At 37.3% G+C, this 25,435-nt stretch overlaps 1 protein-coding gene across 1 annotated transcript in view; it reads right to left on the bottom strand.

Moving 5' to 3' along the window:
- FAF1 (Fas associated factor 1) overlaps positions 1-25,435 on the bottom strand; it is a 171,206-nt gene that overhangs the window by 43,098 nt on the left and 102,673 nt on the right. Inside the window, exons 9-13 of the mRNA XM_054212624.1 lie at positions 16,661-16,756; positions 14,838-14,964; positions 13,836-13,899; positions 12,847-12,928; positions 3,367-3,521 (exon numbers count right to left, since the gene is read on the bottom strand). Coding sequence (XP_054068599.1) covers positions 3,367-3,521; positions 12,847-12,928; positions 13,836-13,899; positions 14,838-14,964; positions 16,661-16,756 — 524 coding nt within the window. The remainder of the gene's footprint in view (positions 1-3,366; positions 3,522-12,846; positions 12,929-13,835; positions 13,900-14,837; positions 14,965-16,660; positions 16,757-25,435) is intronic.

Consider the following 25,435-nt stretch of genomic DNA (forward strand, 5'->3'; position numbering starts at 1 on the left):
TCGGTCCAAAAGGTAGGGCCAGAATTGTCAACAGCACTGCTGTCAAACACCACTACTACCTCCTTACACCTCACGAAACAGCGTATTTCTGCTCTTTGGAGTGGCACGGTAGCAAATCTCCATCGCAAGCAATGGAAAGCCAACAGTGATTTTTAAGCTCACTATTCGATTGAGTGGAATATAACAAGAAAGTGAAAGATATACCTGTAGCTTTGTGGGTATTTTTCCTCCTTTGACCATGGATAACATAAATTACAAGAATATTCCACACAGTTGCTCGCTAAACTGAAGTCTAAACTGTGATAAAGCTTTCCCGTAGATTCCTTTACAGTATTATAAAGACACCATGTTATTTTCCTAAATGAAGGCTATTTTTTTATTATTTTTGCCTTTTATTATGATTTTTTTATTCTAGTAATGAAAAGATTGATAATTTGCAGCACTTTCCCAAAGTAATTGTTCCCTTTCCTGCAAACCTTATGTCAGAGACAATTAAAAGCTGCGAATGCCAAACCAAAACATCCTCTTAACTGTATTAACTAGACTTCTCCTTCAGTTTGACAAAGTAACAGTCCTGGGTGGCTGTAGTTAGAAATTTTTAAAAATCTGACTCCCAAAGTCGTAATGCTCATGCTCTTGCAGTACAGCTAACAGTTACCCTGGTGCTTACACAGTGTTTTCCTTCTAGTCCTACCTAGAGAATTCTCTTCACTCTGCGGCAGTGGATGTTGAAGAACAAGACTGAGAGATTCCAGCTGAAAAACACTAGTGTACAGTAATGCAGGATTCAAAGCACGTCCCCGCATCAGTGTCTAACAAGAATCATATTTAAAAAATCAGGAAAAAGTGACAAGATTTTGGAGCTAGTTTTCTTCTACAGTAAATTCCCATTTCATTAACGAGGACAGAAACCGCTGCGAAGACTGGTTTTAGAACAGACTGACATCCACAGATGTCACAAAGAGGACAGCAAAGAGCAAGAAGAAAATCAGAATATTCAACATTTTTTTGCTTATATGAGAAAGTACGTATATCTGTTTGACATCAGTCATGCCACGCTACAGCGCTGAAAACCTCTTTTACTACTGACATTGAGGTGTCCCTATTGATTGCTGCAAACAACGCTGGGCTACAGCAGCATGCAAAAAGCAGTTCCTTCTCTTATTCTTGTTGCCTTCTTCCCATTCAAATAAAAAGCTGCATGCAACTGTATGTGTAGGGAAACAGAACAGGACAGGCTCCAAGAGCACTGTCGTCATGTCACATAATGAAGTGTAGTAATTAAACAGAGGTACTGAGTATTTATTTATGGGAATGCCTACAGTGCGTTGGCACTTTCTGAGGGGAGAAGGAAGCATCATGCCCCCTCTGAAGAAATCACACTCTAAGGAGCAGGATGTGACACTAAATACAACCGAGAAATTATTCTAATTCGAGCCAGCATGCCTTGTTTACCCCTTACTATTTTTTGACCTCACTGTTAATATGACAGTTTCTTTGTTGTTGTTAATAGAAAGCAAAAAATGAAGGCTTAAAAACCCTATCGTACTGCACAATCAGTGACTAGGTTCATTGAGAATAGCTATAAAGCCTTAAACAAGCCCTTTATTTTGTGTTTTAAGAAGTGTCATAAGGAGTTAATAGGACACAGCTGTACAGGCTCTTTCTAATAAGCAGCTTCTGTCGCTTTGGTCACCACAGGTGTCTCTGTAACCTGCAAACTCTTATTACTAGTGTATCAAAGTTGTGCTACTTAATAGATTTCTTTAGTAAAACACAACAAAGCAATTACATGGCTGTTGATCGTCAGTCATAAAAAACCCTCAAACACAGTTTTTCAAAAGAAACTACACTGCAATTTTTTGTCATTGTAAAATAAAAGAAACTAGAGAATTAAATAGAAAAGCGAACAATAGAACAGCAGGTAGTCAACTGAACTTAGCCACTACAGATGGTTTAGAAATAGTGTTTCCTTCTACAGCAACTTGTGGGATAAAAGAAAAGGAGGAGGCTCCTTACTGCCCGTGAATGGCAAAACCAAAAGACTTAAGCAACTTTCCAGTCTATGTATTTGGTCACATGAAAGAACCTAGATGTTTCTTTTTCCTCTCTCTCTTTTCTTTTTTAAAAACTTCTTATCTGTTTTGCAACTGCTTTTTTCCATAATCTTTAACTCTTCTCTAGAATAACGTAAACTAGGAAAATAGCTGCAGATTCGTCCAATGACAAAATGCAGAAGGTCAAGTGAGGAATTCCAGTGAAACACAAGTGTCATTTAAAAAGTGTATTAGAAAAAGAGATTGTTCTGTTCTCCATGCTCGCTTTCAGTAAATAAATCTTAAACATAATTTACATACTTAAGAACAGGAATGCACGAATGCCCTATTCTAGCATGCCACAAGAAACATAAATATGTACTTTTAATTGTTCAATTATCAATGGAATTGTGTACAAAAAGTGGCAACCTTATCCCAGCCCAAATGACAGTTGCATCCTTTGTTCAAAAGTTCGAGTAACCCTCATTACAGTAATATACGCAAGACATTATCCTGGCAAGCAGTCGTCATCTGTGTAAATAAAGGCAATGAAATAAGGTCCAAGCTAGAAAACCAAACAAGTCTGATTTCTAAAAATAATAAGTATAATCATAAAATCATTATTTTCAATAGATTATGATCAACTGATAAATAACCAAAGAAGAGAGAAGTCTTACCATAAAGAAGTTTTTGGTAACACACAAAAGAGGTAGAAGGAGGTGGAATCTGCAGCTTTTTAATTTCTTTACTTATAAGCAAAATGATGGCCTCTCTAAGACATAGGATAGCTTTTATTATATTAAAACCTATCAAAATATCTGAACGTTACCAAAGGAACGTTCTGTAAGAAAACTGTAGTTCGAAAAAGTTCATATGAATTGCAAGCTTTTAATTTTTTGCATAATCTGGTTTGGATATTAATTTATCACATGAATATTATTTTTTTAAATAAGATTTTCATTAATAACAGTAGTTATTATTCCAAACAGGTCTAATGCAGTTACACCTATGTACATAAATTAGTGTCACAAAATATTATGGCACTGCGATGCAAAACTGTGAAGACACGTTCCAAGAACTATTTGTGCAAAATTAACTCAAAAAACTTCAACTATTTTTTCCTGCACGGGAGTAAGAAGTCACTTTGTAATGAAATCAAGGGCAGTCCAATTCTCAGCGAATGTTAGCCAGCACAGCTTCATTGATTAGCTAAAAACGAGCATGAAGTTTTTAGTTCAAATAGATATCAAGCAACAAAAGATTTGATACATAGAGATAAGGGTCTTCCTTAAGAGAAAAGCTGCTCCACTTACAGTCGAAAGAGTCTTACCTTGCCCTGTTTGCTTCTTTTGTCATGTCCCATGCCCAGGTGATGAAGTTCTGACTCAGATAGGAGACAATAGATTCAGCACAAAGCATTTGTGAGCAGAAGACATTGGTTAGTACACTTTCATCATGGTGGAGGTAGATAGCAAGAAGCTTTCTCTGAAAAGACATGAGAGAAGATTGATCAGTGAAAACTTCCTCAGGCTATTTAGTAATTTAAAATTACTGCTGCAGATTTGTGTGTTAATAAACCCTATGGTGTTTGTTGAGGGTGCCGAGTATCTCAACATGTACACACAGGGGAAAAAACCCAGTAGATTGAAACGGTCCATCCTTCCAAATCCGTAAATCTTCTCAATGCTTCCTAATATTTTCTTTTGGGTAGCAAAATGTGATATATTATATGCTTACAACATGCAAATAGCAACAACTGAATGAAAACCAAAAACCTTATTAACAGACTTAGCTTAAGAAATGAGCAAACTTTTTTGGCTTGCTGCCCAATAAAGATAACATTTGGAACAATTCCCTGAGCAAGGAACACACCTCTTGATACAACAGCATCTACAATACAAAACAATTATAAACAACCTGAAAAAAATGACAGTGTGTTGTTCTCACCCCATCTGTAGCCAAATGAGTAAGTAGCAATACAGCTGCCTACAGTCCCAACGCCTGCGACGCTACGTGCTGGATGTTTTGGCAGCTCTCCATCCAGCCATATGATGGGGGGAGGCCCACAGCACATCAGCTTCTCACATACTTCGTAAGTTGACGTGTAGCTGGTCAAAAGGCCATGTGTTAGCCCAGCTGGCTACCTCTCTCATGGAGCTACGGAGCAAGGTCCAGCATTCACCCCAGCACTGCAAATGTGTAAGACGCAAGGGAAGGGGTGCGGGAGACATGCATGGATCAAATCCCACACTGAGTTTGTTAGCACCGATATATCTCATTGTAGTTACCATGTCAGCAAAGACTCAATGTTGAGGATGGTGTTTGTGGCCTCTGGAAACAAAATATTCTGTGCCGCGTTCTTCTGAAAACCTATCAAGTAATATTTGAGCTTCACTGCCAGCAGCACGGAGCTGTGCTGTGTCCCCATGATAACCTCACACCACCTTTTGGAAAGCAAGTCTATGTGTATGTAAAGACAGAAAGCAGATTGAGAAAAACATAGGGAAACTATGAGCTAGTTAAGGACCATGATCCTACATCTGGTATTCAATGAATTATAAATACCATTCAGAAAATTACTACTTTCCACTCCCCCATGCCCATATAAGTTACTTACTTTATTTTAAAATCTTACTTGAACATATTTGCTTAGACGATATGGTAAATGCTATTTTCAGACTTCTTAAAGTCATTTCTCTTCATGAGTAGTAACACTGAACACTAGATATTGATGTGTATCGATATAGCAAGACACGGGATGCAATTCTGAGACAAGCTGTCATTGTAAAAACCTGTACGGCCATCACCTCATATACTGGCTTTGGATAAAACTTAATGACTGTTTATAAAAAGAAGAATACATTTGAACATTAGACTTTGGGAAAGGGATTAGTAATTTGCATTAATGTTTGTCTAATTTAATTTAAGTGTTCTTCAGAACCACGTACACATGTGCCAGGAAGGCCATTAATAAGCCCAACATGCAGAGATCCATATAAGTGCAGCCAACAATGTTGACTGAAACTAAACTTGAAAATCCAGGGCGCTGATGCACAATATCAAGCAATAAAACAGCATTTCTGTGGTGATATTTAATTTAAAAAGAAGAAAGAGGCAGGGGAAGATCAGGCACTGTCTGTTTTTGAGGATCAGCCATTCTGCATTTCAAAGCGTCGATCCCTGCAATATCCAGGTTACTGTGCTAGAATCTCGACTATTATATAGCAGTTGTAAGAGAGGGAGGGCAAAGATGTGTTTACTCAGTGATTAGGGCCTTAGAATAAGCCTCTAGCTCCTAGAGAGACAGCTCACCACTTATTCATTTGGAGCAATTCACAAAGCCTAGAAAGATTAAACATCCATGCTGAGAAGACAAGCGAATGCAGACGGTGAAAAAGAAATAAAAATTCTTTAAAAACTCTAAGATGACTTCATTATTTTTTCCACAAGGAAACTTTAGGAAAGTGTTTAGTTAGAGAAAAACCCACATTGACCTCTCTCTAAACCCTTAATCTTTCCTTTGTGGTGGCACTGCTTTGTGGTAAGCGGATGGCTTTGCTCTCCTCTTTTCACTGGGAGCGGGTGGAAAAAAAGGCTCTTGAGAAACACTTTTACTTCCAAAGAAACAACCCCATGAAACTGTTAAATATGAGATTCCGTACAAGGGAATGTTTCAAAATATGTACAGTTTTAGGCTTAAAGATTTAGGCCCAAATTTTAGTAAACAGAACAGGCACATACACAATAGATGTTTACACTGAGCTACTTTACAAGTGAACGTAATTTTTGTTGCGTCAACAAATCTCACCATGCAAAGATGAAACTCCATCATATATAAAAGACCGTCTTCTGTCTGATAATTCATCCAAAATGTTAAGGTCAGACATAGGAATACTGCTAGGACAAATGAAAAGAGGTAACAGGAGGAACTGAAGTGCTGAAACATGATTTTGAAAAAATCTTAGTGGAAGCCAGGGATATTTTTTCCTTGGAAAAATGCATTATTGCAAAAGGCTTAGAATTTTTTGTTGTTGTTGTTGTTGTTGTTGTTGTGTGGTTTGTTTGTTGTCTTTTTTTTTTTTTTTACTAACCCATGATAGTCTATATTTATAAGCAGGTTGTTGTTATTGTTTTTAATTCAAGCCTTTGAAAAAAACAAGAGTAAATTCTAGGCTTTGATGGTGACTAATACTGGGAATTTTTCAGTGAATACTAATAAAATAGGCTTGCTAAGATGTTGAACAGTCTTGACTTCCATAAAAGAAGCCTACTAATGGAGCACTAGTCTGTTCTGTGTTAGATTTCTCAAAAATATAATGACACGGGGGTTATACACTGAGCGTAAAATAAAAAAAAAAAAAAGAAGAAGAAAAAAAAGTCCTATGGGGAAGAAGTTTTACTTGTCCCTGTGAAGGTATTGGATACTGAAAGGGTTCTAAGTACTGAATAGTTGATGGACTTCCAAAGGTCTTAGTACCTCAGGAACTTAAGCCATCAAGAGATGTATTTTTCAGAGTACGCGAATGCTGAAGACCAGGCAGTCACACGCTGGGATTTCCAGAAGAGGCCTGGATTTACAGACATACTTGGGAGTGTAAGTCTCATCAATGTCAATAGGACTTAAAGTCCTAAAAGGTTTAACTTTAAGCTCCAGGTTTCATTTTATTTCAGAGGGAAAAGGGCCACGAGAAAGAGACGCTCACTGTTTTCAGCATTTTGGTTATCTAAATGCCTTCAAAAATCCAGACTTCAAGCATTTTTTTCTGTAATCTCTGCTGCATTCAGACTGCACGAGGTGCTGTTGGTCTTGCCCCTGCTCCCAAGGATTACACCACAACGTGTTTGCAAGGAAGCCCTGCAGCCCTCTCCTGCCTGATTTTGCCCTGTTGATGGAATATGCCTGGCACAGGACACCCTGGAAGGAAACGCGGGCTGTAGATGGACACTGCAGGGCAGCCCCCCGAGAGGCACAGACCCCCAGCTGTAGCCCGGCACCATGAAACCTCTCCGCCCCATGATCCAAAGTATGGCAGCCTCCTGCCACACACACTGATGCACGTGGCCAAGAGATCCAACATGCATGTACAATCCCACACATCAGACACGCACACTATGCCATCCATCTGGACATTTTTGCATTTTGGAACTTCAGCAAAATTAATGCACTTTGTACAGAATTAGAAGAAATGAAGGAAAAGTTGGCACTGAGGCAGAAAGAAACACAGATCTTCATAAGGTTGGGAAACCAAATTGATAATCCCTGAGTAATGGGATATCCAAGCTTCTCAGCCAGTTCCAAATAATGTGAATCCAGTACCTCAGAAGAATATCGACTAGAATGAGAACAGCAATACAGACATAAGGGTCAGCAAAACCACAGAGCTGAATGGTTATTTTTGAATCTCAGGTTTACAAGTCCAAGTAATAATTGAGACAAAAATGTTCACTATCTAACAGCTAGAGGAATGAATGTTTTTTCCAGCTGGTGGGCTAAAAAATCAAGATCATTAATTTTTCCTCCAGGTTTTATGTAGTGAGAGCTAATTCAAATGAACAAAGGGATGTATTTGCACATCTTTAAGCCTTTGAAGTGTACAATCTGATCCACCTGTCTAAGGTGATCTTGGAGATCATATGATCAGCTGTTTTGGACACGGCTTCTTCCATCACGCACAATCCTTGTCTCCCTAAGCAGAAAGCAAACCTCTAACAGCATGGCGATGTACCTTTGAATTTACTCCATTTTGAAAAAGGATCACAGCAGGATATAGGGCAGATGGAGATTCATCGCAAGCCTTTTCTGTGTATTACACAGAACAAAACCTGCTGAAGATAAACATTATTAAATTCCCCTGCACTAGTCAAAAGAAAAGAGCCAGACACCAAAGACAAGGGGCATTAAGCAGCCTCTAGCCTTGTAGAAGAGGATCTGAACTAAACCGTACCGCACAGGTTCCTAAAGTAGGAGTGAGATGATCCCTGTAATCTTTTGATCTAGTCTTTTATATTATACATGGCATAAGATATCCCTAAACTAACTCCTATTTTAAACTTTCAGTAAAACATTTAGTCTCATCAAACCATCAGCGATGGATGATGAACCATGGTAAGCTGTTCAAATGGCTAACCACTCTCCCAGGTAAAGGCTGTTTTAAGTTTGATTTAGTCTACGTTCATCTTCCAAATATTTGATCCTATGTTTGATCCTGTTGTATCTCTATTTCCATCAATTGAACTTGTACCAATCTTACAGAATGCAAAAAATATACAGTAATTAAAACCAAACCCAAATAAGATCCACAAATCATAGGCTTTGAAAGAAGAGGAAATTTAGAGTGTGTCAGACAATTTCAATAAACTTTCATTATTTAATATTAAGTACAGAGAAGGCTGAAGAGACCCATACCCAGGTCTAACCCTTCAGATATGAAAGATGAAGGCTCTGCAGGCACAGAGAGACTACTAAGCTGCTATGTTGCAGCAAAAAATTCTGAACAATAATTATCCACAAGTTCAGAATTAATTTTAGAACGAAAGGACAGAACTGTTAACACACACATCAGGCAAGACTGGAAAGAAAATGAAGGCGACTAACATGGGACTTAACTGGAACTTATGTACTGACATCTACCGTAGTGTAGCTGCTTTGCTCTTCCCAGGAACCTAGCGTTATAGTGCTATACCTGCAGACTGTGTAGAGTGGTCTTCAGCTTATTTACGCTTAATGCGAATCCGTAAAGCAGCCATTTCTCCATGTAGGACCCTCAGACTGCTCAACTACAGATGCATTTGCAAAGTACAGCTAGCACACGCAATACAATCAAGCCCCTTATAAAATGCAGCAGTAGCGATTTGACTTGATGTGAAACGTGCCTGGAGTCAAAGTAAAAGCTGGTGGTGAAACTGTGCTGCTTGACATCACTCCACGGTATTTAGGGAATAAAAGGGGGGAAAAAAGATGAAAGAATAAACCAAAAAGCCATCCTGGAACTGGGATTCAGAACAACCTCTCTTCTCTACTCAAGGTAGCATCTAAAAGACCAGACTTCAAATTTCTCTTCTGAGACAAGACGACTGGAGAGCAGCCAATGCTGTTTCTATCATGTGCTCTAACAGAAATAATTATCTCTGTGAGTCTTTTTTCTGTATTAAGTTCAGCTTGAACTTAATGAGCTGAAATAATAAGGGATGTTTTTCTGAGTTACACAGAAAAAAAAAATGATACTACAAAAAGCCCTGTATGAAGGAATATTCTGCTACCACCAGGAAAAAAAAAAAAAAGCAGCTTTTATTTAAACACGCCAAATCATGGAAGGAGCATACTTTCTTCTAGATATTCTGGAAATAAAGTACCCATATGTAGGAGGAATGGTGCTGCCACTAAATTGAACCTAAAAGACAGAATTCAAGGAGAAGAAAAACATGGTTCATATTCAGTATGCAGGAATATATATTGAGGTGACAATACCCATCTGTGCTAAGAGAGATGTTTCACATATTTATTAAAAGTCAGTGAACAGAAAGGTTGAGAGAGGAGCAGGAGGTGATCTGACAGAGGTATATAAAGATAACAGCTCCTGAAAAGGTAAAGTGGATGTCTTTATTCTTCCTCATAATAAAAGAGTAGCCACCACCTATAAAAATGAAAAGCCAAACAAGCTCCAATAAAAGAAAATACTTCAGTATTATTCAAGTAAATAGCTCAGTGAGATTCAATATAGCTATTAAGATCCCGGATTAACAGCAATACTGCCCTAAGTTAGGACAAATCCCCTGATATTTCAAAATACAAGGCACCCACAAACTGCTTTCAGTCACAGAGAAACCTCCCCCAAACACCTCGTTTAAGACTGTCCTTTATAAGATTTCTCCCGTGGCACCAGCTCTAGCTATTTCTGTAGCTACTCGAGCAAGAGTAAGCTTGTTCTGCAGAAACTAGTGTAACAAGAGAAATGCTTCTTTCCAATGGGCACAATAAGTAGAGGAAGACTTTCACAAAAGAACGACTTATTTGTTCATTTAATAAACCCTCTTTCTCTCTTTCTCTTCCTGACACAATTAAAAAAAATAGTAATAACGAAAATATTTTCTCGTGTTATATATCCAATAAGCCTTGGAAATGGACACAGAATGCCCTTAACTATCAGGCTGCAGGAGGTAACCGGGGATTTCATTGCCAAGGACCAAGGACACTGGTTGTAAAAGGCAAAGCTCTGTATCTTGGCTATTGTACTTTTGTGCTAAGGAGATATGCAGGTTTTGAAGTGGAGCTCCATTTGACCTAGTTCCATCTCTCCTACATGAAACTGGCAGTATCGTGGTAGCAGCTGCTCTAAAGGAAAAAAGATACCCGTCATGGATGTTAATCTTAAGTATCTAAAGACTCGAAATGAAAAGCTATGATAATAAAAGCTAAACAAAGCATAGGTAACAAACATGTAAACTTTTTTAGGAAGGTATTTCTTTTCCAAGTAACATTTTCTTAAACAACTATGAATTACCATCCTTTCTAACACATAAAAGACATTAAGATTTAACAGAACAATATCTATTTTCTTAAAAAGAATTTTAAGCCACAATCTGTGTTTAAAACACATGTTCTGACATGTTAATTTTCTTAAAATAGCCCAAATTAAAATATTTCGGAAAAAAGGCTTCAAGTTCATATATAGTGGGTTTTGGGTTTTTTTTTTTTTTTGAGAGAAAAAGTATCCACAATATAGATTAAAAACATAGCTGATGGCTGTCTCGCTAGACCTGAGCTGTAGAGAGCACCTTCTGCTCTGGACAGCGTTGAGAATTTGTCAAGAAAAGGCTAAGATCTCTGAGCACTCAAGCTGCCAAGTGCTCTCAAATTAAATCAGTTTGAAGCGGTTTTCATTAAGATGGATTGAGTGTGGCATCGTGAGAAACACTCTATCAAATGTAGTGTTTTACTTAGTGATTAAGTATATACCAGTTGATGAAGCTACCCAAATCCTTCGTAATCCCACCACTCCAATAAACATTTAATGAGTATATAAGTTCAAAAAGCCTAGCAGAGGATTTAAACCTTCAATCTTGTTTTTATTTACTCTTGGAACTCAATTTCTCACTTCAAGTGAAGAATGCTGGTGCCTGAAGCTCATCTGTTGCCCTGGTAAAATTAAGTGCCCTCCATAGTATTAATTAGCAGACAAGACACACAGGTTGCTATTTCTCCTAAGCTTTTTTTCTTATACTGATATGCATATTGAATTATTTTATGAAATGCAATTATAAAAATATAAAATAATATATCCCTTTCCTCAGTTATGAATTCCAGGAAGCAGTACTGAAAAATTTGTTTGTAACAGGAAAAAGGCAGTAAAAATAAATGGTATTTACACATTCTCATACCTTTGTTTAAAGTCAGAATGTTACAATAAAAATAATGTCATTCCAAAGAGTAGCTGGGGGGAAGAGCTTTCAAAAATTAAGGCCATATTTGAAAAAAAAAAAAAGAAAAATCACAAAAATAACACTTTCCTAAATATGTAACTTTATCCTGAGGAGGATCTGGTCTGAATACACTGCAAAATACTAGAAACGTAAGGTGGCATGAATTTCAGATGTGCTACGTAAGTAGTATAAGAAGTGTTTCGAGTATTAAAGAACTAAGTAACTGCACTGCATTCATATCAGATTTATAGGTATAAAAAATATTTATGAAAGCTCCTAATTGGTTCTTGTCCATTGTTATACCGATACACCTTCAACCCTTTCTGACAAAATGACACAAAGTGAACTTCCTAACTCAAGCCCTTTTCTTGTTGAATTAATATGATTTCTTTTAATCATGCATTAAGGTCTACTTTAATGAGCTATTACAAATGAATACTCTGAATTATCACGTATCCATTTACGCTCTGAAATCTGCACAAAGATATGGAAATAGTCACTAAACTTCAAATGTGCATACAACATGTTAAGTATGTGTTAACGTAAGCTCTACAGTGTAGGTTCATAACACTGCACTTACCAGAACAGCCCCTAACATAACATGGCTGTTCCTTCCAATACGAATAACTGCATGAAGCCAAAACATTCTTCATTTTAAAGTTAAATATCTATCAAGGCAACAAAAAGCAAATTTAAACAGCATGATTTTCTTGTTTGTGTCTCAGCTTTATCTATGCTTAATTATGCAAGGGGTTTGGGTTTCTCCTTAGTGAATTCAAGTCACCAAAACTTAAATAAACTATCCCCATTCTAATTTTATTAAAATACTGATTTAAAAACTGTGCATGGAATAACAGAAACTTGAGATGTCTGGTGGGATGTCCAGAAAAACTAAATAACCAAATACTTAGTACTGGAATTTACTTGGCAGATAAAGGCTGTACAAATTAAAAAAAAAAAAGCGCACTGTATTTCAGAGATCTTTCAATTTAAATTTACAATTTCATTAGCAATCCTTCAAAGGAGTTGCCAACATGCAACATTGAATTTCTCAACCATAAGACTCGGAGCCAGTGTTATCTGCTGCTAGGACACTGTTCTTTCAGGAAGAAAAGGGAGGCGGGGGGCAAAAAAGAAAAAGAGTAGCTCTGAAGGACTCCAATAAAAATACAGCCTGAAAGATTAGAAAGCATGGGGTTTTCACTGTAATTTCAACAACGACCAAGGTATTTTAGTCCGTCAACTAAATGAGTATAACTCTTCACAAACAATAAAACGAAGATGACTCCAAAACGTAGTTTACCTTTTTTAAAATAAAGATGAAACATTTACAATGGCTTCCGTTTCCCCCCCCCCCATATTAAATAAAGTAACTTTAATGCAAACTTACATCTCTAGCTTTCCCATAGAAGGCTTCTTGAAAAGCAGCCTCTAATGATCCAATAAAATAAACAGGATGGCAGTCACCGTATCTATTTGAGATAAAATTTCCAATTAATAAAAAATTACAAAAATAAGTAATTTCAATATTCTACCTTTTCATATATTATGTAAATGTAAGGCATTGGCTAAATTTTTGGAAAGATGAAGTACTACATCCCATCTGTCCCCCAACATTCAAAAGCTCAAAGTAACTAACTGCTACCTTACAAATTTGTGGTAAAACTTTCTGCTTACATACATAGACAACTTAAGTTCTATATAATTTTTCAATCATAACTTATTTCCTCTCTCTATTATATTCTTAAAGGTTAATTGAAGGCTATTCTCGCATTACACATTAATGCATCTCATATATATAAATGAGCATTTCAACACAGAGCAGGGAAAACAGAAGTCATAAACTTTACATTACTTTGCAGTATGGTAGTTCGCAGCTTCTACCTATTTGATGAAATGCGGCAACTGTTTAACAACGTATGATTTGGTGGTATAAAGTTAGAAAAAGCAGTATTGCTATATTTTTTAAAAGTAGGTATTTATCCAAACCCTTTATTATTGTGAAAACTCTTACTGCAACTCTGAATCTATTTTTCAATATTAATCAGCTTCAGCTTTTATGTTCCTGTATATCAAATTAAAATTGCTATACATAATCAGAGTCTTTATCATCCTTCTGGACCCTTACATAATTAAGTAATGATATTAATTAGTGGCAAATTAAATAAGGCAAGAATCTGTCACTCTAATTTGGACTGAGAAATAATTTTATTTCAGAAGCAGTTCTAACAAAGTTAAGCTTAAAATAAATTAGATGATGCCTAAACATGCTATGATCCCACAACAAAATATGTACATTTGGTTTATTTTTATTTTCATTATTTACTAATTTTTATTTAGCTTGTAACAAGAATTGCACAGTTAATAGGCTAAGCTTACCTTGAAGAAAACTCAGCTGTAAATTGTAATAAGGCATCTCCTTCATTTTCAGCATTTTCTGGCACTTAAAAAAAATGAAAAATATAAATTAAATGCAACCTTACGGAAACAGATTTTAATATGTGAACTCACTTTGCTTCATGGATTTTTTATGTTGACAGCTTACTGAAGTGGTTACCAAGAGACCATACAAATTTCATGAAAGACCATCAACTATGAACCTTTGGAAAGACATGAAATTTCCAGACGCTCTCATGAATATATTCAGGATTTCCAAACAGTAAAATCCTCAGGTCCAGTGTAATGCGATATATCACTTGTTCAGTTAACACTCTGGACTTACTTTAATACATTAAAATGAAAGGACTGGCTTGGAAGGCTTGACCCACTATATTGCTCGTTACTTTTCTTTTTCTTTTTTTAAACTTCCTATACATACTATTAAAAAGTCTTCCCTATTATTACATATATTTGCTGTCAAAAAACTTGTAAGGTAATAACACTAATGCAAGCCTAAAGTAAATACAGAGTATATAGAATTGCATATAGGAGGTAGCTGACTGCTCTTGCTCAATCCTTTTCATAATTCAAGGGCAAATAATCACTGAGAAACTTGTTTAATGTAAATGACTAAAAAATATTAATCACCACAAGATGCTGAAGCTAAAAATCTGTAGAATTTTCAAAACAGGGAAGGGGAAATCTAGTTATCTACAGGAACATTTGGTTAGAGATCATAATTTCTCTCAGTTTAATTATTATTCTTCAACTATAAGCTAAAAACACAAGGTTAAAAAACGTTCCCCATGGGAAGACGCTTTCATAGTTGCCAATTGTGTTTGCAGTATTTTCTTTTGATACATCAGACACGACACTCAAACAATTATAACATTCCTATCAAAAGATACTCCTGCTTCTTTTTACGCAGAGCCATCATACCTCTCTGCCCTCACTACTGCTGTACAATCACCACTTCAGTGTAAATTAACTGTCAACTCTTACTCATTGGCGATTTCCTCAAGGCAGATGATGCTACTCCAAACATTTCTCCATCATCAACTCCAAACTCTGTAGCATCTTCAAAGTCATCTCCATCACTGTCGCTAACCATATGAACATCAGTGCATTGCTATTTAAAAACAAAAACCAAAACCGACCATAAGCCTCTATTACAGACGTCGTGTGAAATACCAAACACATACATAGTGAAAAATACACATTTCTGTAAAAACACTCTATATACTGCATTTTATTTTACTATTTCATACAGCATTATCAGACTGCTTTTTATAAATAGGACCTATTCTTTAACAGAAGTCTGGTTGGCAGAGCAATATTATGTGACAAAATGCATTATTAAACAACTAAGGAACTGGCTCTGTGTGCACGTAGTTGAGCAAATTTTATGCGAAGTTAATGCTATTTTCCATCTAACGGTACTACAGCTGGTTTAACTGCCTAAGGAAGAGCGAGAAAAGTCACACAACCTATCAATAATTTTAGACTTTCAGATACAACCTACTTTAGCAATACTTGCATGGTGGGGAACAGTCCTTGGAAAGGTACCTATCTGTCTTTTGCAATGTCTGACCTACAAATTTAGCCCCCGTAGTCCTAACTTGGCACACCAGACTACTGCATGTTGAATGACAGGCTGATTTATTTAGCATACCAATATAAAGGACAAAACCCAACATTTCTGTGCAAGTAGTAAAGGTGCCATCTGTGCCTTCAACTCCCACCAGCGGATCTTTTGGATTTCACATCCTCTGAAACATAAAGCAGCTCAGAAAAAAATTGGTTTTAACTATTCAGTGTTAACTTCCCTCTAAATTGAATGCTTTTCATGAATGACTATTCAAGCTCCACTTGATCTAGAAGTTATGGTGATAGCGCACTAGAGAAAATCTACGTGAATCCCTGAAGGTGCAAAGCAGCGTATTATGTGAGATTCCAGCTCTAGCGTGCAAGTGACCACGAGAGGAGTGAAGAGCTCCAAATATGCTGCATGTCTCCCCGCAACAGCTACAAATAAAGAACTTCATGTGAAGAACATTTACGGAATGAACTAGTCAACAAGAAAGTTCTACAAAGGTGAACATACTCAGTCAGATCATTTTGAAAGAATGAAGTAAAGAAGGAAGGATACGTAGTTATATTGGTAGATCCCAGAAGAAAACAATCTGTTTAACCTGCTAAGTGGTTCAGGCATAGCTAGAACGGCATTGTCTGACCACCCTCTCACTTTCAGAAACTGCGCAACAGCATATATCCAGGTTTGCATCCTGACCATACCTCACAGCTATGTCTTGCCAACTCAAATGAGCTGAACAGATTGCAACACATCCTTTTTGCGCAACAAGATAAACCTTATGTGCTACAGTTCTCTAAATAAAATGTTAAGAAAAGTGTGTGGAAAATGGGAAACTGCTTACATTAAATTGATTTTGAGGAAGGGTAAATGCATTTGAAATTTTAACCCAAACTGTTGATAGAAACAACAAAACGTGAGTTTATACAGTCTGCAAACATCTTCTTCTGCTAACACTAAAAATGTATGTTTCAGACTTCTGTTTAATTTGGAGTATTTTTCAGTGCTCAGTAACTTGTGGCTTGCTTACTTTGTCTTTCCTCTTTCTCTTCAATGACCATTTACCCGGTTCCTTACTTTGTCACAACTGCGCACTACAGGAATTGTAAACTGATTCTTTTAAGATGCAATTCTACCAATGTATTTGGCAACAGAAGGGACAGTGACTATGGCAAAATGAGCTTTCCCTGCTTCTTCCTAGAGTATACTGGTAAAATAAAGATGATGTTCTTACCTCCTCTGATTGTTCCCTCGTTTGTACGGGTGAAGACCTTCTTCCAACTGTAAGTCGATGGCAAGGAAAAGTCAGTCCCGAAACAGCTAGAGTCATCTACAAACAAAGCAATGATCATTTATTAAAGCCACAGTCTCAATCAAGGATTTTTTTTTTTTTAAGGGTGCTTTGAGATTCAGACTGATGACTGCACTGCAGAAGACCAAATTAATTATACAAACATAAAGAAAGAAGCCTGGAAAACTAAAACGATTGCTTATGTAAAAGTATTCAAAGAAACAAAAACTGAGTTGTACAGGTATGTATACACACAGCATCAAAACAAACTAAATGGAATTGGAAACTCAAAACTGTCTTGAATTGTTATTTTCTCGTGAATCAGTACTGAATTTTAAACCATTATTGGTACGTGATAACTTTTATAGTGGTATGCCTTTATGAAGGAAATGTAATTTTTTCCTTCCTAATCAATAAGCAAATGTTTAAGTGAAGATGATAGGTACTGATACAACTAACTAAAAACAGTTAAGTTATCTTGAAAAAAAACCCCACCAAACATTAGCTATCTTGAAAGAACAGTTTATCACCAAGCGTTATAAACTGTTATAAACACAATCACAGTGGCTACTTAAAAATACATTTAATCTCCACGTTAGTTGTCATTAACAGCAAAGGCACATGCCACGTTTCTCATAGGGACAAGGACACACACAAACCCCACAATGCTGGCAAAACTGCAGTCAGCTTCGACAGGATAGATATTCATCTACCAGTGTCAACAGAAACAGCACTTGTGGCTACTGCTGTATGCCTAAATCTCAACTTTTCAAAATTAATGAGACAGCAAATGGTAAAAAAGCTAGCATCATTTGAAAGGAAAAATTATTAGATGCCTGCAAACACACAACAATAACATTTGAAGATCTGATCCTACATTGCATTTAAAAGTGTACTGATCAATAGGACTAAAAATGTGAATTGTCCACTCTTCTATGATCAGAAAGAACCATCTGTGCTATCCTTGCCATTTCAAGCACCCTTCACACATTTCTTTATACGGCGTAAGTGTACACCTGGCCTTCTGCCCTCTTCTGGGAAGTGCATCAGTCCTGGTCAAGTGAGGTTGGTGACCACAAGCCAAATCTTCAGAAGCACCCAAGCCCTACCAGGATGACACATGGGGTAAATTTACGATGCGAACAGGTCTTAAATGAAGACAGCTAATTCACTTTGGCAACAAATCCAATTCTTGCAGAACCTGGACCTGACAAAATATTTGATGGTGTACAATTCCTAGTGACGTGGAGAAAGATAGTTCTGTATGTTCAAAATATTGTTTCTAATGGTTCCTTCAGAAGAAACACTGAGGACAGAAAAAGATTTTCTAGATTCCATAAAAATGATGACTACTATTTTTGCAAGGCACAGAATGAGAGACATTATATATTTCAGAAATATAGCATCTTCCTAATTAGGCTATAAAAACATTAAGGTAAAACAAATTTCAATCATCCTTAACAAAACCCGAAGAATAAATCATAAGCCTTAAATTTCATTTACTACCATGAGCACCGAAAATACCCCATTTATTTTTATACATAATTCAGAATGACTTTATCACTTGTCTGCTAGAACTCACAAAGATTTAATTTGCTGCAGGTTGAAGCAGGCTGATTAAGCAGGCTGGTTACCAAATGAATGTTAACCTGTCTGAACTAGCCTACTGTCACATTCTCATAGCAAGGTTAAACAGAAGTTTAGCTGCATAAAAAGCCTAGCTATCGTCTTAAAGGAAGTGAGCAATAATACTCTGGAGCAAATGAAATATTAAAGACGACATACAGGTCAAGACCAATTACCTACAAAACTCCTGTGACAAGAGCGTAAGAACTGTATTCTCTGTAATAATCCACCAGTTTAATTAGTATTTTTATAAGCTTTTAATAACAAACAAACCTCAACTGTTATAAAACCTGAAACTTTGCCCTGTAGTTACCACACTATATAAAATCCTGGTAAAACACACACACAGGCACATTAACCACACACAGATTGAAGTTCCCCGTCTAACAGCATCAAATACCCTGACAGATGCCTGGAAAGGCTCCCGATATCTTTTACATACACATTAAAGACAGAGTGGTAAGATCAAGCAAGCAGTTATTGTGCTGCTTCATCAGTTGGCCCAATAGCAGGGTGTTGCAATTCCAATTTGCAACCCTATATTATAGTGTCAAAGCGTCTCTCAAAAATGAGCTAGCAGCAGAAGGGGTTCGACATCAGAGCACATTTCATCCTACTCCCCAGACAGTTGCTGGAATGTTGTTTTTTGCTGAACATGTGTGTGAGAAATCACCCTCCCCTTTGGCTTTTTTGAGAATTTTTTTTGCAAAGTAAAGGCTAGGACAAGTAGAAGCTCCGCCTTTCATTTCAAAACAATCTAGCAGCACGAGCATTTCTCTAGAATTAAGTCATCTTCACTCTAAGATCAAGAAGAGAGTCCTGTTTCGAGACAGACTCTTGCACGAGAAAGTTTAATCTTTATGTTGGAAATTATAAAAACCTCAACGCTGAGCAAAAGATTACCTCCCAGGCAGCTCAGCCTGGTGCCATGGATAGCAAACCTCAACTTTTACAAATATTTTGAACACAGGCCAATTTACTGAAGTGTTTCAGTGGCAAGAACTATTTAGATGCCAGGCTGCTCGCAGAGAGTTTTCCCTAAATACTGCATCTGCCTGCTCCCAAACAGGGTTGCTGTACATCAGATATACAAATTGCTGTGTCGCAGCCACCTTCCCATGGCAATGGATATCACCTTTTTATCAGCTCCAAAACTGAAAATGCTGGTTTGTAGCCTGAGCACCTGATTACCCATACTCACAATTCATGAACCCTTCTGATTGGGCAAAAACTCAAAAGGCACTAGCTTTTCTGAATTATTTCTTTTTCTGCACGGAAGTCACCTTTATTTGAGTACAATAGCTTGAATTGGATGGCTTTCATGTGCACAAGATGAGATATTGAAAGACGGGTATGTAGGACTCTTGGCACCAATAATGAGCTAGACAGATTATCAAATAAATAATACAGTAAAGCAAAACTAAATAAGGTTATTCCATTTTTTCTAGGCAGTATACCCACACACATGCAAGTCACTACTCAGAAGGTCTCACAGCTGAAAGGTGCACGAGGTGGAAAGTGAAACAGAATCAGAAATAGGCAAAAGGACTTGCAAAAAGCCACTCAAGGTAATTACTGCAAAGGCAGATCTCTTGTCCATCACCATGTATAGACTGGTCACGCTTGTTGGAAGTTTAAAAAAGTCTTCCATTTGGCTTCATATAGTTTTTTAAGGAGAAGGACAATAAAATTGACGCCTCAAAACATTCCAGGGAGAGTAGCAGTAGGAGAACCCTTTTAGGAGAGAGCACAGATATTAAAACAAATTGCTACCAGCCTGCAAACAAGTAATGGTACGACCTGGACTAAAAGTACACAAAGGATGCTTGAAATAATATTTTAACTACTAAAAGAAAGAGTGCTACCAAACTTTACAATTTAGAGAGAAAAGAAATGAGCCTAATGGACAGTTGTGCTTTCTAACGCTAAGGCACAGAATTTATTTGTAAACGTTCAGTGCAAGATGATTTGTATTTCAATTGCCAGCATTAATAATTGGGGGATAAAGTTAAGCAACATCTTTTCTGTTCCGAATGTGCAGGATTCTTTGCCAAGAACTTTCCAGATCAACCTAGAAATGTTTGCCAAATCCAGAGTGAGACCAGGTGCTTTAAACAATGGATTGGTCTTGCTGTTAGAAAGTATTGGTTGTATGTAGAAGCTTTTAGAAATATGCTTTAGAACAATCTATAAGGGCTGTTTTTTTCAAGTATTTCATGATACAAATACGTCTGCAGCAAGGAAAGAAATCTCTAATAGCATGCAATTCCAGAGTGCTGCCATTGCATATAGGAAAAATTATGAGTCCATAATCTTACAAGCTTGCAATCTTCTAGAAAGACTTTGCTGGCAAGACTTAATTCCCACTCTTGCAGACTTCTGAAGTTACAAAGGAAGGAGTAAACTCAGTCTCTTGGACAAATCCAGAGATATTTAATGAAGACACCGAAGATCTGAGAAAGATAAACAGTAGTATGAACATAAAGCAACGACACCAGCAGAGAACTGTGGGTGCAGAACTCTCTCTGCTGAGAAACGCAGATACAAAATTTATAAACTTCATGTAGTGCATCAGGAAAGTAGTAATTGGATATGACAAACTGGTCTTCCTCATATTCAGCCACGCGCTGATGGAGATAAACAGCACTTCAAAAGAGCTTCTAATGGCAACCGTATCTCATGAGGAAAGTATGAAGGCAACCTCTAAGAGCTTTCTATTAGAAACCTTACAGAATATAGCTGGACATCCAAAATGGCCAGTTTAAAGCAATAACCTGTAAAGAACCGGAGCTTCTTCCTCACCCTCAACTATCACGGTCATTTTGGAAATACTCACTCTTTGCTCCATGTCTCCCCGGCAATCCAGTGATCTGAATAAAACACTGAGAACAACTCTTTTTGTCACTCAACTGCCTGTATTTGCATCAAAACAAACCTTAGAAAATAAATTAAGGCAGGAAGACAGGCAGGCTCTTCAAGCACAGCATTTACAGACTGAACCATTAGGCCTCTTATTACCCTCTCAGTGCTTATTGTTGCAAACTATGGCCTTTCCTGAGGGCTAAGATGAAGAACGACCTGCCAAATTGCTGCCAAAAGACTCCACGGTCTTTTATCAGAGCAGCTTCTGTATCAGCTAGCTCTGGAGCAAATCAAACTCCCAAAAGTAGGAAAACTTGCCCAGGAACTCCGGAGTTTCACAGGTGCAGTAGGCAAAGACAAGCCTGCAAAACATGCCACCTTGCAGAAGATGAGAGCCGCAGATACGGAATGGACCTGCTCTGGCATGGACTTGAGTGGTTGTGCTGTTCATAGGACACTTGTCATCAAGGGATCCCTTTTCTCTAAAAGGATGTAGCTCTTTTAACAAGAGCCATTGAAAACAAATGAGCATAAGTGATAATGTTTAAGGCAAGTAGGAACATTGATTTATTTTGGGCTCTTTGTTAAGTATTTGCTACAGAAGTAGTGAGAGCTTTGAGTTTTTGGGGCATGTGAGAGTTCTGCTTGTTTGGTTTCCTTTAATATACATTAATGCATCTACCTAAACATACAGGTACTTACCACTGTTCCTGTTAACCAGGGTAAGTTATTAAATGTTGCCCTTCAGCTGCATCACCTGGTAGCCATCAATTTTAAAAAACAGCTTTTGACTGTTTAAAAGACCACTTAAAATGAGAAACAATTTCAGTCACTGCAACAGGGTGACTGTCTTTATTGTTTGAGCTACTCAAATGAAGAATCCTTTCCAATCACTGGAGTGGTATTTTTCCATGACAAAATATTTTCTTTTCTAATATCATTATTTGGACATAAACTAGAGATTCTTGATCATTTGCTCTCAGAAATTCAAAAGTCAAACTATAAACCTTACAAAGCAACAGAAAAAAAAAATAAATCACAGAACACTGGATGCATATGCAAAAGAGAGGAGTCTATCGATGCACTGGCACTTGCTCACGGCACAGCAAGTGAAGCAACAGGCATTATCTGACAATGGCAAACCTGAACCAGAGCAAAAACCTCGCAGTGGACACACCTGCTGGATTTTTAATATAAAGTAAAAAGATCATAAAAAGAAATTAAATTTCTGTATTACTTGACTGCTATGAATCAGTCGAATTATTCAATTAGCTGTACTTCTAATGCAGAATTATGTTTGGCTGTATATAATCTACTTCAATAGAAAACTAAATGGGGAAAATCTCATTTTACTTCATCTCAGGAGGAAATCACACTATAATCCGTGTTTTCTGCCTTTAATACTCAGAGATAAGGTAAGCAAACAAAATTCTGGTGTACAAAAAAGAGCATGTTTTCCGATACTTGACTCTCCTTCATAAATCTCCCATAAAAAGCAGACTAATTCCCAGTCCTACTCAAGGTCAGCTTGTAGTATATTAGGCAAAAGGAAGTAAAGTCTTAATAACTTGCCCTCCAGTTCTAGCATCCTGAAAAATAATTAAGTAAAATTAGAGTTCCAGCTTTCCGGCTGCACTTACTAGCACAGCTGGATGGAAGAAGCCACAGAAAAAAGCCTTCCAAAGATGATACTCCATGAGTAACTGCCAAGAAGGTACAAGCTTTCTAATGCATCCTTCTGACTCTATAACGTGAACAGGTAGAATTAAAACTTGCATATATTCAAATGTGGGAGTGGGCAGGTTTAGCATACAAAGTGCACAATTTAGCCTTTTGGGTTTTATAATGTAAAGTAGTTAAGGAACACTCAGATTACCCAAACCCTAATCTTTCAAAATGGCATCTCTAATCTCTGTTTGCTGTAGCTCTCACAATTAGCCCAAGACAACAAGGCGCTCCACCCAGTGCAGTCCCTTTCCTGTCTGTCTCTCTGTAATGCAGGATCTTTACAGCACCACATCCAATCAATTCCAGAATTATACTTAATGTTCTGGATATCGATATTAATTCTGGTGAAAACCGGCAATGCCTGCTTTCCCTTCATTGAAAGGGTGGGAAAAAAACCAAACTCACAGAGCATCTGTGCTGAAGATAAATCTGCTGTTAGCAGGTAATATGTACGTGCTATATCGTAATACGGAGTTCTGGATGGATAAACAACCTCCACAAGTCAGTAACTGTAGTAGCTCTCTTATCTCAGTATTGGTTTGAGAACGTTTTATGCCTTCACTGTCATCATTGTACAACCAGTGCACTGCTTAAGAAGTAAGAGAAGATTATCTCCAAAAGAATATGCCAAAAATATTATTACTCACCCTGTGAAATCAAATTTCAATAGAGTTTATACAAACATCTTCAAACCCTTTCTTTTGCCCTCGAAACAATAGCAGTATATATTCAGGGTACTACCAAAATTGTTGTAAAGTCATTGTGAGTAAAAAGTTATCTAATTAACAACAGAAGTTCATGCCAAGCTTGAATAGTCTTTGAATTTGAGCTGTTTTAACAAGGGGAATTCTACCATAACTACAAGCTTCTAACCACCCTCAATAATAATTATTATCATTACTACAGTATATACCAACTCTGAAATCTAACAGACATTTGTGGCCACTATTTAGTACTTCGGCCGTAACTAGCTTGTCAATATTAGCTAGCTGCGGTTTCATGTTAGCAACAAACATAGTAACAAACATGGAAATGTTATCCCAAAATAATATTTATAAATCAGGAGGTCATCAGCTGAACAAGAGCTCTTTCTAGAGGCTGCATAGCAGGCTAGAGTACACATGTGGAGATTTATAATACAGATATATCACATATCACACAAGAAATTCTTAATCAGAAATGAATGCACTGTTGCGTACAGACTGAAAGCTAATCCTGGTTCACATACTCCCTGTGACAGCCCTTTCACTGTGCTCAAAGTGCGAGATGCTTAGCTTTTTCATTTACTGGTTTACTCGCTGATACATGGCTAATGTATAAAGAAACAAACATGACCGAGTACATTTCATAACACGCCATGCTCAATTATTCAAAATAACCTAAGACAGAGGTGCCCGTAGCAAAACACTCAGTGACTGGCAGGTGTCTCCACTGTGAAAATTTCACTTCCATATAATTTGATTCTTTTTCTTGTTGAAATAATGACTATGATGCCTTTTTCGCCTCATCAGGCAAGAGAAGGGGTAAGGCCGGAGGGTTGAGGAAGGAGCTTTTGTCAAGCATTTCAGTTTTCATATTAAACTTACTATTCTGTTAATCTGATTTTTTATTATCACATACGCTAATTCCCTGAGCGTGATAAATGCCAACGACACTACAGATGTCTGTATGTATGCATTTTCTCAAAGCTAGGGGAAAAAAAAAAAAAAAGGTCTTTTATGAAGGCAAATACATGAAGTTTGAGAAGGAACATTTCTGTCCTAGTTTTTCTATTATACTCTATATGACTATGGTACTACTGGCTGAGTTTGGATATGAGGCATATTAGGGATCAAACGCTTTCGTAGCCCCAGTGCACCGAGAGTAGTAACGTAACAGACAAGACGAAACAATTCATCAGTTTTCTACATCTTGGCTGAATTGCATGGCTCCTGCAAAGGAGCCTTTCCATGTTTCCAGGTTCAGTCCATTCTCTATCCTTTCAGCCAGGGTAGGTAACATTACGATAAGTGAGAAATTCTCTCGCTTCTTAGTCTAGACAGACTTCAGTTTAGATGTCTGCCAGGCACACTCATCATTGCTAATCCCTTCTTCTTGATGGGCAGATCTCAGAAGAATTCAAGCAAGTTAATTTCTCCCAGCCTACCAAGATGTCATCTATCTCTCCTCACTAGACAAATTAAGTTCCCCGTTCAAAAAGATTACCATACTAACTGTGTGGAATGGGAAATCAGAGAGAAATACTTTTTTCAGCAGGGTTAGATGAAGGCACAGACCTATGCCTCAGACCTCAGGTTTTTAAGTCAGAATCTGAGCTGATCTAGAGAACTGCTGACAAGTTCAGTCTAACTTTACCCCTCAAAAGACACAGGACCAAATTATAAAACAAACTATTCGAAACACCTAGAAAATAAGTTATTCTGCTTGTTGCTTACCACCGGAGCAAGACTGGCCAGGCTGCTCCACAGCTGAGGCTGCTGCTCCCAGCTCACCGGCACTTCC

This window comes from Rissa tridactyla, chromosome 8 (genome assembly GCF_028500815.1).
Source record: "Rissa tridactyla isolate bRisTri1 chromosome 8, bRisTri1.patW.cur.20221130, whole genome shotgun sequence".
NCBI lineage: Eukaryota > Metazoa > Chordata > Aves > Charadriiformes > Laridae > Rissa > Rissa tridactyla.